This window comes from Capra hircus, chromosome 2 (assembly GCF_001704415.2).
Source record: "Capra hircus breed San Clemente chromosome 2, ASM170441v1, whole genome shotgun sequence".
NCBI classification, from domain to species: Eukaryota; Metazoa; Chordata; class Mammalia; order Artiodactyla; family Bovidae; genus Capra; species Capra hircus.
In genome coordinates, this window is record NC_030809.1 from 125,742,330 (window position 1) to 125,765,059 (window position 22,730).

At 40.5% G+C, this 22,730-nt stretch overlaps 1 protein-coding gene across 1 annotated transcript in view; it reads left to right on the top strand.

Annotated features, from left to right (window-relative positions):
* FSIP2 (fibrous sheath interacting protein 2) overlaps window positions 16,335-22,730 on the top strand; it is a 141,713-nt gene continuing 135,317 nt past the window's right edge. The window contains exons 1-2 of the mRNA XM_018066882.1: window positions 16,335-16,433; window positions 16,779-16,904. Coding sequence (XP_017922371.1) covers window positions 16,335-16,433; window positions 16,779-16,904 — 225 coding nt within the window. The remainder of the gene's footprint in view (window positions 16,434-16,778; window positions 16,905-22,730) is intronic.

A 22,730-nucleotide genomic window follows, 5' to 3' on the forward strand; every position in this document is an offset into this window, starting at 1 on the left:
GCAGATTCCAGAATGTCAAGATGACAGCTGGACTATCATTCATACAAACTTTGAGGTGAGTAATGGAAAATAAAATGTTTCAGTGAAATGTGTCCCTGTTTTAGGATGCTTTGGGTCACTGTGTGATGGCTTCTTGATGTATCAACTTGGCTGAACAATATTCTTCAAAATTATCTTCCTAGTGTATTTCCAGTTAGAGTAGGCTTCAGGGAATATTTTCTTGAGACAGTTGAAAGAAAGGTGATTATAGTCATCTTTTACCTTAAACTCACCTTCTCTTGATTATTCAGTCAAACATTTTTCTATGTTCTACTTTTATAAAGGGATTTTATAAATATTAAAGTCCCTAGTCAGTTGATTTTATGTAAATCAAAAGAGAGCATCCTGTACATAGCAAGCTTAATCCATTGGTATTTATTTAGTATAATTGACCTATATGGAATTGTTAATTCCAGGCCAACAACATAGTGATTTGATATATCTATACATTACAATATGATCACTATGGTAAGTTTACTGTCACCATACAAAAAGATTATTATTGACTATTTCTTAGCCATATATTTCATCCCTGTGACTCACTTATTTTGTAACTGGAAGTTTGTACCTCTTTATTGTTGTCATTCAGTTGCTCAGTCATGTCTGACTCTTTGCAATCCCATGGGCTGCAGCATGCTAGGCTACCTGCCCTTCGCTATCTCCCAGAGTTTGCTGAAACTCATTGTACCTCTTAATTTTTCTCAAATAGTTCAAGCCATCCTCCTCTCCTCTGTCAACCTCCTGTTTGTTCTCAGTATCTATGACTGTTTGTGTTTTATTATGTTAGTTCTTTTTTTTTAAGATTTTACACATAAGTGATTTTATACAATACGTGTTCTTTCTCGTTCACTTAGCATTATGCCCTCTCCATCTATCCATACTGCTGCAAAAGACAAGATTTCACTTTTTATAGCTAACTGTATATGTACTCCACATCTTCCTTATCCATTTAGCTGTCAAATATAGCATCCATATTTTGACTATTGTAAATAATAGTGCAATGAACACTGAGGTGCATTTATCTTCTCAAATTAGTGACTTCGATATCTTCAGGAAAATACCCAAAAGTGGAATTTCTGGATCATATGGTCTTGTATTTTAAGGTTTGTAAGTAACTTCTCTGTTTTTTTTACATAGTGGCTGCATCAATTTATGTTTCTGCAAACAGTGCAAAAGGATTCGCTTTTCTCCACATGCATACCAACACTTGTATTTGTTATCTTTTCTATAATACCCATTCTGACAGATGTAATATTTTATTGTGGCTTTGATTTGCATTTCCCTGATAATCAGTGAACTTGAGCATCTTTTAATGTATCTCTTGGCCAGCTAAATCTCTTCTTTGGAAAAATGTTCATTCAGGTCCTCTGCCCATTTTTTAGTCAGGAGTTTCTCTCTCTCTCTCTTTTTTTTTTAATGCTGTGTTGTGTGATTTTTGTATATTTTTTATATTAACTTCTTATCAGATGTATCATTCAGAGGAGGAAATGGCACCCCACTCCAGTACTTTTGCCTGGAAAATCCGATGGAAGGAGGAGCCTGGTGGGCTGCAGTCCATGGGGTCGCTAAGAGTCAGACACGACTGAGCAACTTCACTTTCACTTTTCACTTTCCTGCATTGGAGAAGGAAATGGCAACACACTCCAGTGTTCTTGCCTGGAGAATCCCAGGGACGGGAGAACCTGGTGGGCTGCCGTCTATGGGGTCGTGCAGAGTCAGACACGACTGAAGTGACTTAACAGTAGCAGCAGCAGATATATCACTTGCAAATATTCCCTCCCACTCAGTAAATAAAGTGTGATACTTCCAGACTTGTTCTTTCTCAAGAATATTTTTGCTTTTTTGAGGGTTTTTTTTTTTTTGCATTTCCATAAAAATTTTAGAATTACTTGCTCTAGTTCTGTAAAAAATACCACTGGTATTTTGAGCGAGAGGGTACTGAATCTGTAGATTGTCTTAGGTAACTTGGTCATTTTTAACAATATTCTTCTAATTGAACATGGTACATCTTCACATGTTTTTGTTGTCTTTATTTTATGAATGTGATAGTTTTTTGAATACCTTTTACAACCTTGGATGGTTTTATTCCTAAGTATTTGATAACACTAATTCAATTGCTTCTGAATTTTTCTTTCTGATATAATGCTGCTGCTGCTGCTGCTGCTGCTGCTGCTGCTGCTGCTGCTGCTGCTGCTGCTGCGGCTGCTGCTGCTGCTGCTGCTGCTAAGTCGCTTCAGTCATGTCCGACTCAGTGCGACCCCAGAGACGGCAGCCCACCAGGCTCCCCAGTCCCTGGGATTCTCCAGGCAAGAACACTGGAGTGGGTTGCCATTTCCTTCCCTAATGCATGAAAGTGATGTCGTTCAGTCGTGTCCGACTCTTAGCGACACCATGGACTGCAGCCCTCCAGGCTCCTTCGCCCATGGGATTTTATAGGCAAGCATACTGGAGTGGGGCGCCATTGCCTTCTCTAGCATATAGAAATGTGCCAGACTTACATTTACTTTGTATCCTATAAATTTACTGAATGCATCTACTAGTTCTACTAGTTTGGGGGGAGGCATATTTGGAATTTCAATATACTGTCATCTGCAAAACATTTGCAATTTTACTTCTTCCTTTGCAATTTGGATTCCTTTTGTTTTTCTTATTGATGTGCTAGGATGAGAGTAGGTACCTTTGTCTTGTTCTTGATTGTAGAGGAAATTCTTTAAGCTTTTCATCCTGTATGATGTTAGCTGTTGGCTTGTCATATATGGCCCTTATTATATTGAGATATGTTCCCACTGTACCCGTATTGTAGCATTTTTATCAATGGATATTAAATATTGTCAAAAGTTTTGTCTGCATCTATTATAATGATCAAATGATTTTTCATCAATTTGTTAATGTGCTTTATCACATGGAGTTTTGGATATTGAACCATCCTTGCAACCCTGAGATAAACTTCACTTTATTATGTTTTACAGTTCTTTTAATATATTGTTGAATTAGGTTTCCTGGTATCTTGAATTTATGCAGCCTTTTCATCAATAATTGTGTGCATGTGTGTTCAGTTGTGTCCAATTCTTTGCGACCCCATGGACTGCAGCCTGCCACGTGCCTCTTTTCATGGGATTTTCCACATAAGAATTCTGGAATGGGTTGCCATTTCCTACTCCCGGGGATCTTCCTGACCTAGGGATGGAACCCACATCTCCTGCATTGGCAGGCAGATTCTTAACCACTGCATCACCTGGGTAACAGTGATTATAGGCCTGTAATTTTCCTTGCAAAGTCTTTTCTGGTTTTGGTATCAGAGTGATGCTAATGTTGTGGAAGGGACTCACAGGTGGCTCAGAAGTAAAGAATCCACCTACCAAGGCAGGAGACTAAGAAACTTCACTAACTCCTAAGTCAGGAAGATCCCTTGAAGGAAGAAATGGCATCCCCATCCAGTATTCTTGGGTTTTCCTTGTGGCTCAAATGGTAAAAAATCTTCCTGCAATGCAGGAGACATGGGTTTGATCCCTGGGTCGGGAAGATTCCCTGGAGAAGGGAATGCCAACCACTCCAGTATTTCTGCCTAGAAAATCCCGTAGACAGAGGAACCTGGCAGGTTATGGTCCATGAGGTGGCAAGAGTCAGACACAACTGACTGACTAACAATTTCACTTTCCAGTATTTTTGTTAGGAAAACCACATGGACAGAGGAGCCTGGCAGGCTACAGTCCATGGCCATAAAGAGTTGGACATGACTCAGCATGCATGCACAACCTTGCAGGATAAGTTCAGAAGCATTCTTTCTTCTTCCAAGTTTTGGAATAGTTTGAGAAAGAAAAGTGTTGAATCTTTTTAAAATTTTGATAGAGTTCACCTGTTAAGCTTTCTTGTCTTGGGCTTTTATCCAGTTAGAGTGTATGGATTATTGGTTCAATTTAATTACTAGGAATTGGTCTGATCATATTTTCTATTTTTTTCTGAATCTATCTTGGGAAATTGTATATTTCTAGTAATTTGTCCGTTATATGTTGTCCATTTTATTGGTGTATAAATTGATTAATTTGTTTATAACAATTTTTATGATCCTTTGTATTTCTCCAGTACACATTATAATTTCCCTTTTTTCACCTTTGATTTATTTATTTTCTTTATGAATCTGGCTAAAGATTAATCAATTTTATTCATTTTTTCTAAGAACCAACTTTAGTTTCATTGATGTTTTGTTAAGTCTCTATTTCATTTATTTCTGCTTTGGCCTTTAACATTTTTTCCTTCTACTAACATTAGGCTTTATTATTTTTCTAGATCCTTTATGTGTAATGTTAAGTGTTTTATTTGACACTTTACTTGTCTCCTGAGGTAGGCTTGCTATAAATTTCTCTCCTACACAGTTTATCCTGTGACCCATATATTTTGAATCATTGTGTTTTCACTGTCATTTGTCTCTAGGTATCTTTTAAATTTCCTTTTGATTTCTTCACTGATCCATTATTTGATAGCATGTGATTTAGCCTCCATGTGATTGTGTTTATTGTAGTTGATTTCTCAGTCCACAGTGTGTCAAGAAGCATTAGATCACTGCAGTCTTAAATTTGGGGCCTACCACATGATCTATCCTGAAGAATGCTTTACTACACTTGAAAAGAATGTGCATTGCTCTATAAATATATTAAATCAATATGATCTCATGTGTTGTTTAAGGCCAGGATTTCCTAATATACTTTCTCTCTGGATGAGCTATCCATTGATATAATAGGGTATTAAACTACCTGATTATTGTCATGACTGTCAATGCAAAAAAATAGAGGAAAACAATAGAATAGGAATGACTAGAGATCTCTTCAAGAAAATTAGAGATACCAAGGGAACATTTCAGGCAAAGATAAGCTCAATAAAGGACCGAAATCATATAGACCTAACAGAAGCAGAAGATATTAAGAAGAGGTGGCAAGAATACACAGAAGAACTGTACAAAAAAGATCTTCATGACCCAGATAATCACGATGGTTTGATCACTCACCTAGATCCAGACATCCGGGAATGTGAAGTCAAGTGGGCTTTAGGAAGCATCACTATGAACTGGAGGTGATGGAAATCCAGTTGAGCTATTTCAAATCCTAAAAGATGATGCTGTGAAATTGCTGCACACAATATGCCAGAAAATCAAGAAAAGTCAACAAGAGTGGCCACAGGAGTGGGAAAGGTCAGTTTTCATTCCAACCCCAGAGAAAGGCAATGCTAAAGAATGCTCAAACTACCACACAATTGCATTCATCTCACACCCTAGTAAAGTAATGCTCAAAATTCTCCAATCCAGGCTTCAGCAACATGTAAACTGTTAACTTCCAGATGTACAAGCTGGTTTTAGGAAAACCAGAGGAACCACAGATTAAATTGCTAAAATCCACGGGATCATGGAAAAAACAAGAGTTCCAGAAAAACATCTGTTTCTGCTTTATTGACTATGCCAAAGCCTTTGACTGTGTGATCACAATAAACTGGAAAATTCTGAAAGAGATGGAAATACCAGACCACCTGACCTGCCTCTTGAGAAACCTGTATGCAGGTCAGGAAGCAACAGTTAGAACTGGACATGGAACAACAGACTGGTTCCAAATTTTTAAAAAAGAGTATGTCATGGCTGTATATTGTCACCCTGCTTATTTAATTTATATGCAGAGTACATCATGAGAAACGCTGGGCTGGATGAAGCACAAGCTGGAATCAAGATTGCCAGGAGAAATATCAATAACCTCAGATTTGCAGATGATATCACCCTTATGGCAGAAAGTGAAAAGGAACTAAAGAGCCTCTTGATGGAAGTGAAAGAGGAGAGTGAAAAAGTTGGCTTAAAGCTCAACATTCAGAAAATGAAGATTATGGCATCTGGTCTCATCACTTCATAGCAAATAGATGGGAAACAGTGGAAACAGTGGCTGACTTATTTTTTTAGGCTCCAAAATCAATGCAGATGGTGATTGAAGCCATGAAATTAAAAGACACTTACTCCTTGGAAGGAAAGTTATGACCAACCTAGACAGCATATTCAAAAGCAGAGACATTATTTTGTTAACAAAGGTCCATCTAGTCAGGCTATGGTTTTTCCAGTGGTCATGTATGGATGTGAGAGTTGGACTATAAAGAAAGCTGAGCACCAAAGAATTGATACTTTTGAAGCATGGTGTTGGAGAAGACTCTTGAGAGTCCCTTGGACTGCAAGGAGATCCAACCAGTCTATCCTAAAGAAAATCAGTCCTGGGTGTTCATTGGAAGGACTGATGTTGAAGCTGAAACTCCAATATTTTGGCCATCTGATGTGAAGAGCTGACTCATTGGAAAAGACCCTGATGTTGGGAAAGATTGAAGGCAGGAGGAGAAGGGGACACTTGAGGATGAGAAGGTTAGATGGCATCACCGAGTCAATGGACATGAGTTTGGGTAAACTCCAGGAGTTAGTGATAGACAGGGAGGCCTGGTGTGCTGTGGTTCATGGGGTTGCAGAGAGTCAGACATGACTGAGCGACTGAACTGACTGACTGACTGTCAATATCTCCTATTGTTAACACTGGCTTTCAATTGCTGGATTTTCCAAATTTGCCGACATATTGAGTGCAACATTTTGATGGCATCATCTTTTAGGATTTAAAAAAGCTCTGCTGAAATTCCACTAGCTTTATTGACAACAGTGCTTCCTAATGCCCACTTGACTCCACACTCCAGAATGTCTGGCTCTGGGTGAATGACCACACCATCGTGGTTATCCAAGTCATTAAGATCTTTTTTGTACAGTTCTTCTGTGTATTCTTTCCATTTCTTCTTGATCTCTTCTGCTTCTGTTATGTCATTACCATTTCTGTCCTTTATTGTGCCCATCTTTGGATGAAATGTTCCTTTGACATTTCCAACTTTCTTTAAGATATCTCTAGTCTTTTCCTTTATATTGCTTTCTTCTATTCCATTGCATTGTTCTTTGAAGAAGGCCTTCTTGTCTCTCCTTGCTATTTTCTGGAACTCTGCATTGATTTTTCCTTTCTCCCTTCCTTTTTGCTTCTCTTCTTTCTTCAGCTGTTCATAAAGCCTCCTCAGACAACCACTTTGTCTTCTTGCTTTTCTTTTTCTTTGTGATGGTTGTGTTCCCTACCCCCTGTACAACATAGGTGCTCCTATACTGGGTGCATGTACATTTATAATTGTTATGTCTTTGTTAGATTGATCCCTTTACAGTATGTACTTCTTTGTCTCGTGTACCATCATTGCTTTATTAAAATCTATTTTTTCTGATAGTTAATCCACTTTCCATTTTTCTTGAAATATCTTTTCTATCTGCCAACTTTGTGGGTGTATTTAAATCTGAAGTAAGTCTCTAGACTGACATATAAATAATCTTGCTTTTTCATTAATTTAGGCACTCTGTGCTTCTGATTGAAGTATTTACTCTATTTACATTAAAAATAATTATTGACAAGCCAGCTTCTTGGGTGGCATTAGTGGGGAGGAACTTGCTGGCCAATGCAGGTGACTCAAGAGATGCAGGTTCAGTCCCTGGGTAGGGAAGATCCCCTGGAGAAGCGACCCACTCCAGTATTCTTGCCTGGAGAATTCCATGGAAAGAGGAGTCTGGTGAGCTCCAGTACATGGGGTCAAAAGAGTCTGACATAACTGAAGTAACTTAGCACAAACAGCATTGATAGTTATGTAAATACTACCATATTGTTTATTGTTTTCCAGTTGTTTTGTAGATCATTTTTCATTTTACTCTCTTCTCTTATAATTTAATATAATTCAACTATGTTTAGTACTTGGATCCATTTCTCTTTTGATCTGTGGTCACAATGAGATTCATACATAACTTCCTAAATATATATGATTAAATTAGATTCTCTCTAAATTCAAACATATTATAACCACCCTATAGTTTACTCCCCTTACATTTAATGTTTTTCATATCATGATTTTATATATTTATTTTTAAAAAAAGATTTAAAAGGATATATACTTAAGGGACATGGAACAAAAGACTGGTTCCAAATCAGGAAAGGAGTATGTGAAGGCTGTACATTTTCACCCTGCTTATTTAACTTATATGCAGAGTACATCATGAGAAATGCTGGACTGGATGAAGCACAGCTGGAATAAAGATTACTGGGAGAAATATCAGTAACCTTAGATATGCAGATGATATCACCCTTTTGGCAGAAAGCAAAGAACTAAAGAGACTCTTGATGGAAGTGAAAGAGGAGAGTGAAGAAGTTGGCTTAAAACTCAACATTCAGAAAACTAAGACCTTGGCATCCAGTCCTATGACTTCATGGCAAATAGATGGGGAAACAGTGGAAACAATGACAGACTTTATTTTCTTGGGCTCCAAAATCACTGAGTTGGTGATTGCAGCCATAAAATTAGAAGACACTTGCTCCTTAGAAGAAAAGTTATGACTAACCTGGACAGCTTATTAAAAAGCAGAGACATTACATTGTCAACAAAGGTCTGTCTAGTCAAAGCTATGGTTTTTCCAATAGTGATGTGCTGATGTGACAGTTGGACCACAAAGAAAGCTGAGCACAGAAGAACTGATGCTTTTGAACTGTGGCTCTTGAGAATCCCTTGGACTTCAAGGAGATCCAACCAGTCCATCCTAAAGGAAATCAGTCCTGAATATTCATTGGAAGCATACTTTGACCACCTGGTGTGAAGAACTGACTCATTTGAAAAGACCTGATGCTGGGAAAGATTGAAGGCAGAAGAGGACAACAAATGATGAGATGGTTGCATGGCATCACTGACTCAATGGACATGATTTTGAGGAAGCTCTGGGAGTTGGTGATGGACAGGGAAGCCTGTCGTGTTGCAGTCCATGAGGTGACAAAGAGTCAGACATGACTGAACTGAACTGAGACCTTTGTCTTCCTAATATCTGCTCTCTGTGACTGTCTATCTCTCTTCTCATAAGGATACCAGTCATATTAAATTAGAGTCTGTTTTAGTTACCTCATTTTAACTTAATCACCCTTTCTCCAAATATGGTGGCATTTTGAGAAACTGAGGGTTAGGATTTTGACATAAGAATTTTAGGGGAACACAATTTATGGTAGTTAATCAGATAGCACCTGCTCACTAGCACATATCAAAATCCCAGACACCCAGATAAAAACCATGTATCCAGAATAACCATTGTTTTTACAAACAATCTAGGCACAGTGAACCCACGTAATCAGTTTGTGATGGCTCAGCTGCCAAGTACCTAGATTCCAGTCACAAGAGAATCTCGTAAGCAGGCTTCTCTAAGAAGATAGCAGGCTCAGATCAAGGGTATTAACCCTTTTGTATACAGACTGAAAAGTTCAAGATTATTTTTAATTTGTGATATATTTCATACTACATATAGCATGTTTCTTATTGTTATTAAATATTATTTTTATTTTTAAAGGAGACAAAAAATATATATTGCTGGTTAGTCCATAATCCCTTTGGCCCCTACTTTCCTTTTACTCTTCCCCTAAGCTTATATAATAAGTACATGCAACAGAAAGTTATCCAGTGATTTTGCTTAAATTTAGCAGAGTAAAAGTTTCAAAATCCAAAATGAAAAAAAAAAATTAGCAAGAAAATTGAGGGGAAAAAATCTATATTATCTCTTAAGCAAAAAAAAAAAAAAAAAGAGAGAGAGAGAGAGAGAAAAAAAAACAACTAGTTTTAGCTGTTCCTTGAAACTACAGCCCATGAGAAATATCTATTCAGGACAGAAAAAGGATGATAACGTCAGGCACATTACCTTACCAAATCTCCATTTGCGGGAGGATAAACTTGTGTGACTGTTTTCAGGGAACCATGATGATATCTATAAGTTGAAAAATGAAGTCAGCAACTCTTTAATTTAGGAATCTATTTAAATAGATGCTTATTATAGAATTTTTCTAACAAATCTAAAAATTCATAAATGTAAGACTGGTTGAATAAATTATGGTAATTATAGTATTGCACACTATACATGTGTAGTTAAAACCTAAATTAAATTACAATGAGCTCATATGGAATAATTTCAAGACATATTTCTCAGTGAAAATGAACACTAAATGCTTCATTAAGATATGTTTGTATGTACATAATGATACACAGAATATAGTTGTTTGCTTCTGGGTTGAGAGTCTTGGGATCTGAGAAAGGATGAATTACTCTACTTTTGAGTGTTCAGATTTTTACCCACATATGTTAAGACTTTACCAAGACAAAATTCTGCTTCTTATGTCTTCTTAGGGACACTAATGCTTAAATCAATTAATAGGATGAACTTTGAGAAGGGCTGTCATAGAAATCAATACATCTTGGAATTTAAGATAATATAAAGGGTTAGAGGAGAAGGCAATGGCACCCCACTCCACTACTCTTACCTGGAAAATCCCATGGGCAGAGGAGCCTGGTAGGCTGCAGTTCATGGGGTTGCAAAGAATTGGACACGACTGAGCAACTTAACTTTCACTTTTCACTTTCATGCATTGGACAAGGAAATGGCAACCCACTCCAGTGTTCTTGCCTGGAGAATCTCAGGGATGGGGGAGTCTGGTAGGCTACCATCTATGGGGTCACACAGAGTCAGACACAACTGAAGCGACTTAGCAGCAGCAGCAGCAGCAGCAAAGGGTTAGATTGATAATTAAGATTCAAAGGACTCAGATCTTAGCCAGTATCAACCTTCACTAATAATTTCAGGGATATATGTAATCATAATACACAGGTGAAAAAACAAAGGTCCAAGACCTCTAGAGCATTTCCCCAAGTCCTATTATACATCAGATGCTCTCTGGCTCAAGGTAACAGACAAGTTTTTTTGTGAGAAATGCTTTACTTTCATAGAAGGAGCCAGTTAAATTACGAGATATGTTTTACACTGAGAGGATTACACAGATTACATAACTTTTCCAACCAATCATTATCCCAAAATCTCTATATTCCAGTTTGTTTACCATGAGCAATTCTAGACAATTTAGGAAGATTGTTGCTAAATGATTGCTACACACTATACTGGGCTTCCCTCGTGGCTCAGCTGGTAAAGAATCCATCTGTAATGTGGGAGACCTGGGTTCAAACCCTGGGTTGGGAAGATCCCTGAAGAAGGGAAAGGCTATCCACTTCAGTATTCTGGCCTAGAGAATTTCATAGACTGTATAATCCATGGGTTCACAAAGAGTCAGACACAACTGAGCAACTTTCACTTTCAGACACTATACTAGGTACTGTGCATATAAAGTTGAATAAGGAAATACCTGCTTTCAAGAACTTTCTATTTCATTAAAGGGGAATGACAGGTAAAGAGATATTCATTTTTTAACTTTTTATTCTGTACTTGGGTGTAGGCCACTAGCAGTGTTATGATTGTTTCACATGAACAACAAAGGGACTCAACCGTAAACATGTCTGTATCCATTCTATCCCAATCAAGATTGCAGGGAGAAATATCAATAACCTCAGTTATGCAGATGACACAACCCTTATGCCACAAAGCAAAGAGGAACTAAAGAGGCTCTTGATGACAGTGAAAGAGGAGAGTGAAAAGCCTGGTTTAAACTGAATGTACAAAAAACTAAGATCATGGCATCCGGTCCCAGCACTTCATGGCATATGGATGGGGAAACAATGGAAAGAGTGATCAGTTCAGTTCAGTTCAGTTCAGTCACTCAGTCATGTCCGACTCTTTGCAACCCCATGAATCGCAGCACGCCAGGCCTCCCTGTCCATCACCATCTCCCTGAGTTCACTCAGACTCACTTCCATCGAGTCCATGATGCCATCCAGCCATCTCATCCTCTGTCATCCCCTTCTCGTCCTGCCCCCAATCCCTCCCAGCATCAGAGTCTTTTCCAATGAGTCAATTCTTCGCATGAGGTGTCCAAAGTACTGGAGCTTCAGCTTTAGCATCATTCCTTCCAAAGAAATCCCAGGGTTGATCTCCTTCAGAATGGACTGGTTGGATCTCCTTGCAGTCCAAGGGACTCTCAAGAGTCTTCTCCAACACCACAGTTTAAAGGCATCAATTCTTCAGCGCTCAGCCTTTTACACAGTCCAACTCTCACATCCACACATGACCACAGGAAAAACCATAGCCTTGACTAGACGGAGCTTAGTCGGCAAAGTAATGTCTCTGCTTTTGAATATACTATCTAGGTGGGTCATAACTTTTCTTCCAAGGAGTAAGCGTCTTTTAATTTCATGGTTGCAGTCACCATCTGCAGTGATTTTGGAGCCAAAAAAAATAAAGTCTGACACTGTTTCTACTGTTCCCCCATCTATTTCCCATGAAGTGATGGGACCAGATGCCATGATCTTCTTTTTCTGAATGTTGAGCTTTAAGCCAACATTTTCACTCTCCTCTTTCACTTTCCTCAAGAGGCTTTTTAGCTCCTCTTCATTTTCTGCCATAAGGGTGGTGTCATCTGCATATCTGAGGTTATTGATATTTCTCCTGGCAATCTTGAGTCCAGCTTGTGTTTCTTCCAGTCCCACGTTTCTCATGATGTATTCTGCATATAAGTTAAATAAGTAGGGTGACAATATCCAGCCTTGACTTACTTCTTTTCCTATTTGGAACCAGTCTGTTGTTCCATGTCAAGTTCTAACTGTTGCTTCCTGACCTGCATACAGATTTCTCAAGAGGCAGGTTAGGTGGTCTGGTATTCCCATGTCGTTCAGAATTTTCCACAGTTTATTATGATCCACACAGTCAAAGGCTTTGGCATAGTCAATAAAGCAGAAATAGATATTTTTATGGAACTCTCTTGCTTTTTCCATGATCCAGCAGATGTTTGCAATTTGATCTCTGGTTCCTCTGCCTTTTTTAAAACCAGCTTGAACGTCAGGGAGTTCACGGTTCACGTATTGCTGAAGCCTGGCTTGGAGAATTTTGAGCATTATTTTACTAGCATGTGAGATGAGTGCAATTGTGCGGTAGTTTGAACATTCTTTTGCATTGCCTTTCTTTGGAATTGGAATGAAAACTGACCTTTTCCAGTCCTGTGGCCACTGCTGAGTTTTCCAAACTTGCTGGCATATTGAGTGCAGCACTTTCACAGCATCATCTTTCAGGATTTGAAACAGCTCAACTGGAATTCCATCACCTCCTCTAGCTTTGTTTGTGGTGATGCTTTCTAACACCCACTTGACTTCACATTCCAGGATGTCTGGCTGTAGATTAGTGATCACATCACCATGATTATCTGCATCGTGAAGATCTTTTCTGTACAGTTCTTCCATGTATTCTTGCCACCTCTTCTTAATATCTTCTGCTTCTGTTAGGTCCATATCATTTCTGTCCTTTATCGAGCCCATCTTTGCATGAAATGTTCCCTTGGTATCTCTAATTTTCTTGAAGATATCTCTAGTCTTTCCCATTCTGTTGTTTTCCTCTATTTCTTTGCATTGATCGCTGAAGAAGGCTTTCTTATCTCTTCTTGCTATTCTTTGGAAACAGTGATAGACATTATTTTCTTGGGCTCCAAATCACTGCAGATGGTGATTGCAGCCATGAAATTAAAAGATGCTTGCTCCTTGAAAGAAAAGCTATGACAAACCTAGAGAGCATATTAAAAAGCAGAGTCATTGTTTTACTCACAAAGGTCCATCTAGTCAAAGTTATTGTTTTTCCAGTAGTCAGGTATGGATGTGAGAGTTAGACCATTAAGGAACGCTGAGAGCAGAAAAATTGGTGCTTTTGAATGGAGGTGTTAGAGAAGACTCTTGAGAATCTCTTGGACTGCAAAGAGATCAAACCAGTCAATCCTTAAGGAAATCAGTCCTGAATATTCACTGGGAAGGACGGATGCTGAAGTTGAAGCTCTAATACTTTGGCCACCTGATGGGAAGAGCTGACACATTTGAAAAGACCCTGATGCTGGGAAAGATTGAAGGCAGGAGGAGAACGGGACAACAGAGGATGAAATGATTGGATGGCATTGCCAACTCAATGGACATGGGTTTGAGCAAGCTTCAGGAGTTGATAATGGACAGGGAAGCCTGGTGACCTGCAGTCCATGGGGGTCACAGAGTTGGACACAACTAGCTAAAATGGAGGGAAGCACAGAGGAAGTGAAGAATTGGTACTTTTGAATCATGGTGCCAGAGACTTCAGAGTCCCTCGGCCTGCAAAAATATCAAACCAGTCATTCCTAAAGGAAATCAACCCTAAATATTTCCTGGAACAAATCCTGCTAAAGCTGAAGCTCCAATATTTGGTCACCTGATGCAAAGAGCCAACTCACTGGAAAATACTCTGAAAATGGGAAAGATTGAAGGCAAAAAGAGAAGGTGGAAGCAGAGGATGAAATGGTTGACTAGCATCACCACTCAATGGACACGAATTTGAGCAAACTAGGAGATGGTGAAGGACAGAAGAGCCTGGTGTGCTGCAGTCTATGCAATGGCAAAGAGCTGAATGTAGTTCAGTGATTGAACAACTATAACAGAGGAAGATAATTTAACAAAAGCTTAAAATGTCAGAAAGGCTTCCTAGAGGTGAGAATACTTAAGCAGTCTTCAAGGTTGACTGAAATTATCCAAGCAAGAAAGTGGGAAGGGCTGTCAGGAAGAGGAAACAGCACAGTAATACAGAGAGTTTTGAGTCAGGGGGCTTAGAAGGGGAAGTAGGTCTAGGAGGATTTCTCATCTTCTGGTTTGGGTAGACACTGGTACTGTCATTGAGATGGGAAATGCAGGAAGAATGGGGCTCTGGTTTTGTCCTGTGGTGAAAAGTGTGGGTTGAGATTTGGATATATTGAATGTGAGTTGATTGTGAGAAATCCCTGTGGATTATAACTAAAGTTTAGATTTCAAATTTCGAAGTCCTAAGCATATGGGTGACATCAAGACAAACAAAGCATATGTAAAAGAAGAGTGTAATGATTAAGAAACTGTCTCGGGCCACTATTTAATACTGACCTTCTTTAATCTTTGAAAAAATGGGATAATTGACGAGGTTGTTAAAAACATTAATGCACAAAGTGTTTAGCACAGTACCTAGAGTTAGCAGATTCTCAATAAATAGTAGGTATTATTATTAAATGGCCCCAAAAATAAAAGGATAAGAATAGATCAAGGAATCTAAGGGGCTAAGTCCAAATTCCTAACATCAGATACAGTCTCTGCTTTCAAAGTTCTCAGATCCTAGTTAGCTCCCTGAAGGAAGGATCATATTTTTTCTCATCATTGTATCCTTAAGTTCCCAGCTCAGATGACTGGCCCAAAGGAGCCAGGCACTTGATAAATTTTCGCTGGAAGATTGAGAGGACAAAAAAGAGGCCCACAGGAAAACACAAGAGAGGCAGACAATAGGGACAGGAAGAAAGAAAAAAGAAAGAGAGCTAGAAATGAAAGAGGGAGACTAGAAGAGGAGGGAGGATAATAAGTTATGTGGAACCTGGAGTGGATTGGGAAGAGGTTATGGACACCTGGGGATGGGGTGTGATCACAGTTTACAAGGGAGCCATGTGTATTTGTCAGTCCTAGCTGAGTGCAGAACTGATGCTTTTGAACTGTGGTGTTGGAGAAGACTCTTGAGAGTCCCTTGGAATGCAAGGAGATCCAACCAGTCCATCCTAAAGGAGATCAGTCCTGGGTGTTCATTGGAAGGACTGATGTTGAAGCTGAAACTCCAGTACTGTGTCCACCTGATGCGGAGAGCTGACTCACTGGAAAAGACCCTGATGCTGGGAAAGATTGAGGGCAGGAGGAGAAGGGGACAGACAGGATGAGATGATTGGATGGCATCACTGACTCAATGGGCATGGGTTTGGGTGGACTCCAGGAGTTGGTGATGGACAGGGAGGCCTGGCGTGCTGCGGTTCATAGGATCGCAAAGAGTCGGACATGACTGAGCAACTGAACTGAACTGGCTCCAGAATGGGCCGCACAATCACTCTTTGTTTTCTGCACAGAACCAAACCTTCTTGGAGAAGAGGAGAAATTAGCCAGCTAATGCGCCAGTGAAGTTCTGTAAGTTTTGATTTTGGTTTGGTGTGGCTGAGGGCTGTAGGGTTCGTAGAGAAATATGTCACCCTCGGCACGCAGGGACCAGGCCCCGCGTCCTGATTTCCCGGCTCTTGAGGCTCCCAAGCCAGCGCGCGAGGGGCTCGCCCTCAGGAGGGCGCTCTGCTCTTCATAGTCGAGCACCCGCACGTTCGGAGCCTGGAACGCTGCGAGGGTGGGCCTCTGGGACGCAGGATACTGGTCATTCGGTTCGGTGGGGACGGAGGGACGACGACAGGGACGGGGTGTGAGGGGAGGTGAGAGGGGAGGACAGTGGGGGCACAGAGGGGCCCAGGCCGGCTATGGAGCTGTACCTTAGCGCCTGCTCCAAGGCTGCCGATGTTGCAGCCACCAAGACGGCCACCAGCGGCCTGACCACGGAAAGCCAGCAGTGCGGAGACGTGAGTGGCCCCCAGGCTGGTCAGCTCTGTCCTCCTCTGCTGGGCCTCCAGCCTGGGAGGAACGGGTGGGGAGGGTGGCAAATAGTCACGTGCCCGCGGTGAGGCCCAACCGTCCGGCTTCCAAGGCCCTCAAGCAGCAACGCCGCAGGAGGCGGGGCTGGGCGGGTGCGGGCGCAACCGGCTGTGGCGCTGTCGAGGGAGCTGGTGACTGGAAACCAAGGTCTTCCAGGCTGCCTGGCAGGGCGGGACCTTTCCGTTCCTTCCTTCCTCAGGATTGGAGTAGCAGTTAAGTTGGCCTAAACTAACATAACTTAAGGAACGACAAAATCCAATTGTATCCGACAGGGTGAACACAAAACTCAATTTTTGGGGGTCGGAGCAACTCAGCTACTGGATCTGCCTCTTGGGGTCAAGCTACCTGTGATCCCGGGAAGCAATAGTTTATACTATACCACGAAATTAAATGAGAAGGTAAGGTGATGTTTAATTTTCTTACATTGACTTCATTCTTTTCTGAAAATTGTTAGCTGCTCAGTTGTGTCTGACTTTGCGACCCCATGGACTGTAGCCTATCAGGCTCCTTTGTCCATGGAATTCTACAGAAAAGAATAGTGGAGTGGGTTGCCATTTTCTTCTCCAACAGGTCTTCCCCACACAGAGTTATAACCCTCAAGTAGCTCTGATGGAATCCACCTGCAATTCAGGAGACCCAGGTTCAATCCTATCCTTTGCTCTTCTCCCCAGCTATGAACTTGGACCATCTTTCAAGATTTCTTTTCAACTGTTACAGCCTTTGTTTCCTTAGAATTAGCATTTTCCTTGGTTTGTATAAGTCTACCCAATACTATAATTTTATAACTTAAATTTTACTAGGTTATAGTGTGTATGCCCCTCAAACCCTTCCCTGTTTTTAGTCCTCAATATAATGTGAAAGTGAAAGTGAAGTCGCTCAGTCGTGTCCAACTCTTTGTGATCCCATGGACTGTAGCCTACCAGCCTCCTCCCTCCATGGGATTCTCCAGGCAAGAGTACTGGAGTGGGTTGCCATGTATGTCCCTCAAACCCTTCCATGTTTTTAGTCCTCAGTGTAATACCCTCCCTGAAACCTCCCCACTCCTTAATTCAGTAATTAACAGGGCAGGAAGTGCAATGCATTCTTTTTAACGGGTTGCTTTGATCAATATGGCAAAAAATTCTACTGGAAAGAATTTTCATTTAACCGCCATGCGTGTATTCTAAGTTGTTTCAGTCATGTCCGACTCTTTGCGGCTACATGGACTGTAGCCCACCAGGTTCCTCTGGCCGTGGGATTCTGCAGGCAAGAATACTGGAGTGGATTGCCACACTCTCCTCTAGCCAATTTTCCTGACCCAGCTATCAAACCCACCTGTGTTATGTTTCCTGCATTGGCAGACAGGTTCTTTACCACTAATGCCACCTGGGAAGCCCAACATAGTATCTGTGATGTCATCAGAAATGAGTAGAGCCCTCCATATTTGATCCTTGCCTAATAAACATAATTTCTTAAAAGTAAAACTTTGCTTTTGGAAAATGTATAACTTCACTTTTTTAAAATAAATCTACTAGAATAGAGCAAATTACCTGAAAACATGATACCACACACAGTTTGATTGCATCATAGCCACACAAACCAGGTTTATGAAAGAATGCTCAACCTATATCACTCCTCTTATTATATAAACTTAGCCCTGTCTTCCAAATGCTTCCTCAAATAAATTACTTGTTGTACTACCATTTTCTCTGTCCAATATTAATTAAGTTGTCCAGTAGTTTTTAAAAAGACATTTTCTATTCTTTATTATATTCATTTCCCTCAAATTCTTCATTTAACCATAATTAGGCAAAATTTCCCTGAAGACTGACTTTGTGATAGCCTTCTTTTTCTTTCAGTAAAATCTCAATGAAATACTGCCTTATATTTACACTGTATTTTTTCACACAATTGTTTTAATTGACAGCAGAAGGATTACCTGACACTAAGGAATGGGTTTGTATCAAAGATGTTCTTTGTTTAGAGATCAGTAGCCCAGGGTTGATTTTGAGAAACACAGACCATCAGAGGAACCAGAGATCAAATTGCTAACATCCGCTGAATCATAGAAAAAGCAAGAGAGTTCCAGGAAAATATCTACTTCTACTTTATTGACTATGCCAAAACCTTTGCCTGTGTGGATCACAACAAACTATGGAAAATTCTTAAACAGATGGGACTGCCAGACCACCTAACCTGCCTCCTGAGAAATCTGTATATAGGTCAAGAAGCAACAGTTAGAACCAGACGTGGAACAATAGATGGTTCCAAATTGGGAAAGAAGTACATCAAGGCTGTATATTGTCACCCTGCTTATTTAACTTATATGCAGAGTACATCATGAGAAATGCTGGACTGCATGAAGCACAAGCTGGAATCAAGATTACTGGGAGAAAAAAAAATCAATAATCGCAGATATGCAGATGACACCACCCTTATGGCAGAAAGCAAAGAACTAAAGAGGCTCTTGGTGAAAGTGAAAGAGGAGAGTGAAAAAGGTGGCTTGAAACTCAACATTCCTAAAATAAAGATCATGGCATCCAATCCCATCACTTCATGGCAAATTAATGGGGAAACAATAAAAACAGGGAAAAATTTTATTTTCTTGGGCTCAAAAATCCCTAAAGATGGTGACTGCAGCCATGAAATTAAAAGACACTTGCTCCTAGGAACAAAAGCTAGGACCAACCTAGACAGCATATTAAAAAGCAGAGATATTACTTTGTCAACAAAGGTTTGTCTTGTCAAAGCTATGGTTTTTCAAATAGTCATGTATGAATGTGAGATTTGGACTATAAAGAAAGCTGAATGCTGAAGAATTGATGCCTTGAACTCTGGTGTTGGAGAAGACTGTTTAGAGTCCCTTGGTTTGCGAGGAGATGCAACTGATCCAAAGGAAATCAGTCCTGAATATTCATTGGAAGGACTAAGTTGAAACTGAATCTCCATTACTTTGGCCATCTGATGCAAAGAACTGACTCATTGGAAAAGACCCTGATGCTTGGAAAGATTGAAGGTAGGAGGAGAAGGGGAAGACAGGATGATATGGTTGGATGGCATCATGGACTTGATGGACATGAGTTTAAGTAAGCTCCAGGAGTTGGTGATGGACAGGGAAGCCTGTCATGCTGAAGTCCATGGGGTCACAAAGGGTCAGAAATGACTGAGCGACTGAACTGAGCTGAGACCATCGAAGCTAAAATTCAGTATGTAAAATATAGTGGAAGTGACAAATAGATTCAAGGAATTAGATCTGATAGACATTGTACTGGAAGAACTATGGATGGAGGTTTGAGACATTGTACAGGAGATAGTGATGAAGAGCATCCCCAAGGAAAAGAAAAGGCAAAATGGTTGTCTGTGGAGGCCTTGCAAATACCTGAGGAAAAAGAAGCTAAAGGCCAAGGAGAAAAGGAAAGCTATACCCCTTGAATTCAGAGTTCCACAGAATAGCAAGGAGAGATAAGAAAACCTTCCTCAGTGATCAATGCAAAGAAATAGAGGGAAACAATAGAATGGGAAAGACTAGTGATCTCTTCAAGAAAATTTGAGATACCAAGGGAACGCTTCATGCAAAGATGGGCACATTATTGTGTCAGAAACGGTATGGACCTAACAGAAGCAGAAGATATTAAGAAGAGGTGCCAAGAATACACAGAAGAACTGTACAAAAAAGATCATCACCCAGATAACCATGATGCTGTGATCACTCACCTAGAGTGAGACATCCTGGAATGTGAAGTCAAGTGGGCCTTAGGAAGCATCACTACAAACAAAGCTAGTGGAGGTGATGGAATTCCAGCTGAGCTATTTCAAGTCCTAAAAGATGATGCTGTGAAAGTGCTGCACTCAACATGCTAGCAAATTTGGAAAACCCTGCAGTGGTCACAGGACTGAAAAAGGTCAGTTTTTATTCTAGTCCCAAAGAAGGTCAATGCCAAAGAATGTTCAGTCCACTGCACAATTGCACTCATCTCACATGCTAGCAAAGTAATGCTCAAAATTCTTGAAGTCAGGCTCCAACAGTATGTGAACCATGATCTTCCAGATGTTAAAGCTGGGTCTAGAAAAGTCAGAGGAACTAGAGATCAAATTGCCAACATCCACTGGATATAGAAGGAGAAAGAAAATACCAGAAAAACATCTACTTCTGCTTTATTGATTACACCAAAGCTTCTGACTCTGTAGATGACAACAAACTGTGCAAAATTCTTAAAGAGATGGGAATACCTGACCACCTTACCTGCCTCCTGAGAAATCTGTATGCAGGTCAAGAAGCAACAGTTAGAATTGGACATGGAACAACAGACTTGTTCTAAATAGGGAAAGGAGTATGTCAGGGCTGTATATTGGCACCCTGGTAATTTAATTTCTATGCAGAGTACATTATGTGAAATGCTGGCTGAATGAAGCCCAAGCTGGAATCAAGAATACTGGGAGAAATATCTATAACCTCAGATACACAGATGACACCACCCTACTACTACTACTACTACTAAGTTGCTTCAGTCGTGTCCGACTCTGTGCGACCCCATAGACGGCTGCCCACCAGGCTCCACTGTCCCTGGGATTCTCCAGGCAAGAATACTTTAGTGGGTTGTCATTTCCTTTTCCAATGCATAGGAGGAAAAGTGAAAGTGAAGTCGCTCAGTCGTGTCCGACTCTTAGTGACCCCATGGACTGCAGCCCACCAGGTTCCTCTGTCCATGGGATTTTCCAGGCAAGAGTACTGGAGTGAGTTGCCTTTGCCTTCTCCAGACACCACCCTATGGCAGAAATTGAAAAGGGACTAAAGAGCCTCTTGATGAAAGTGAAAGAGGAGAGTGAAAAAGGTAGTGTAACACTCAACATTCATAAAACTAAGATCATGGCATCCAGTTCTATCACTTCATGGCAAATTGATGGGGAAACAATGGAAACAATGAGGGATTTTCTTTTGGGGGGGCTCCAAAATCACTGTGGATAGTGATAGCCATGAATTAAAAAACACTTGCTCCTTGGAAAAAAACTATGACCATCCTAGAGAGCCTATTAAAAAGCAGAGACATTACTTTGCCGACAATGGCCTGTCTAGTCAAAGCTGTGGTTTTCCAGTAGTTATGTATAGATGTGAGAGTTGAACTATAAAGAAAACTGAGCACTGATAAATTGATGCTTTTGAACTGTGGTGTTGCAGAAGACTCTTGAGAGTCCCTTGGACTGCAAGGAGATCCAACCAGTCCATCCTAAAGGAAATGAGTCCTGAATATTCACTGGAAGATCTTATGCTGTAGCCGAAACTCCAATACTTTAGCCACCTGATGCAAAGAATTGACTCCTTGGAAAAGACCCTGATGCTGGAAAGATTGAAGAGAGGAGGAGAAGGGGACGACAGAGGATAAGATGGGTAGATGGCATCATCGGCTCAATGCACATGAGTTTGAGCAAACTCTGGTAGTTGGTGATGGACAGAGAAGCCTGGCGTTCTGCAGTTCCCAGGGTCTCAAAAAGTCGGACATGACTGAGCAACTGAACTGAACTGAATATCTAAAAGAAGTTGACAGCTAAATATCAACCTCTAAAAGAAACAATCCACTTCCTGACTCATGACTCATGATTCATGACAGTTGATTGTTTTCCTTAGAGAAAGATACGGATTTCACTTCTGGTCTCACTGAATTTATGACATTGCCCTATGGAACTCATCCCCCCCCCCCCCCACCGCCTTTCTTAGAGAATCTTTGGTAATTAGGGAATTCTGCTTTATAACTTAGATGCCTTGGAAGAGAGTAAAGTCTAGTATTAAGCAAATTGTCAGAAATTTATCAAGGAAACTTTTAAATGGATAAGGCATCCTAGCATCCTGTCAGCTCCCCAATCTCCCTCTTTTTTCACATAAGCATCCTCAAATTTGCTTGAAGGAGTTCTTTTTAGGGTCCCACCCAAGCCAGGCTCTTTAGTGTTCAGAATCTGACTGAGGAGGCTCCTGCCAGACAGAACACAGACTGAACACAAATTGGTACCTGCAGACAGATACCAGTGTACAAAGATGCATAGTGTGTCAGGCCACAGAATTTGAATAGCATGCCTGCACAGGGCATGGTGTGCTCTCAGGTTTGCCACATCTCCCACACATTCCAGTTGCCTTTCACTTGAGACAGTTCCTACTTTAACTTTAGACTAAAAATTTCTGTTGTCTGGCCAAGACAATCTAAAGGATAGTATAAATATAGGATACGAAGACAACATTTGGATGACTTCTGCAC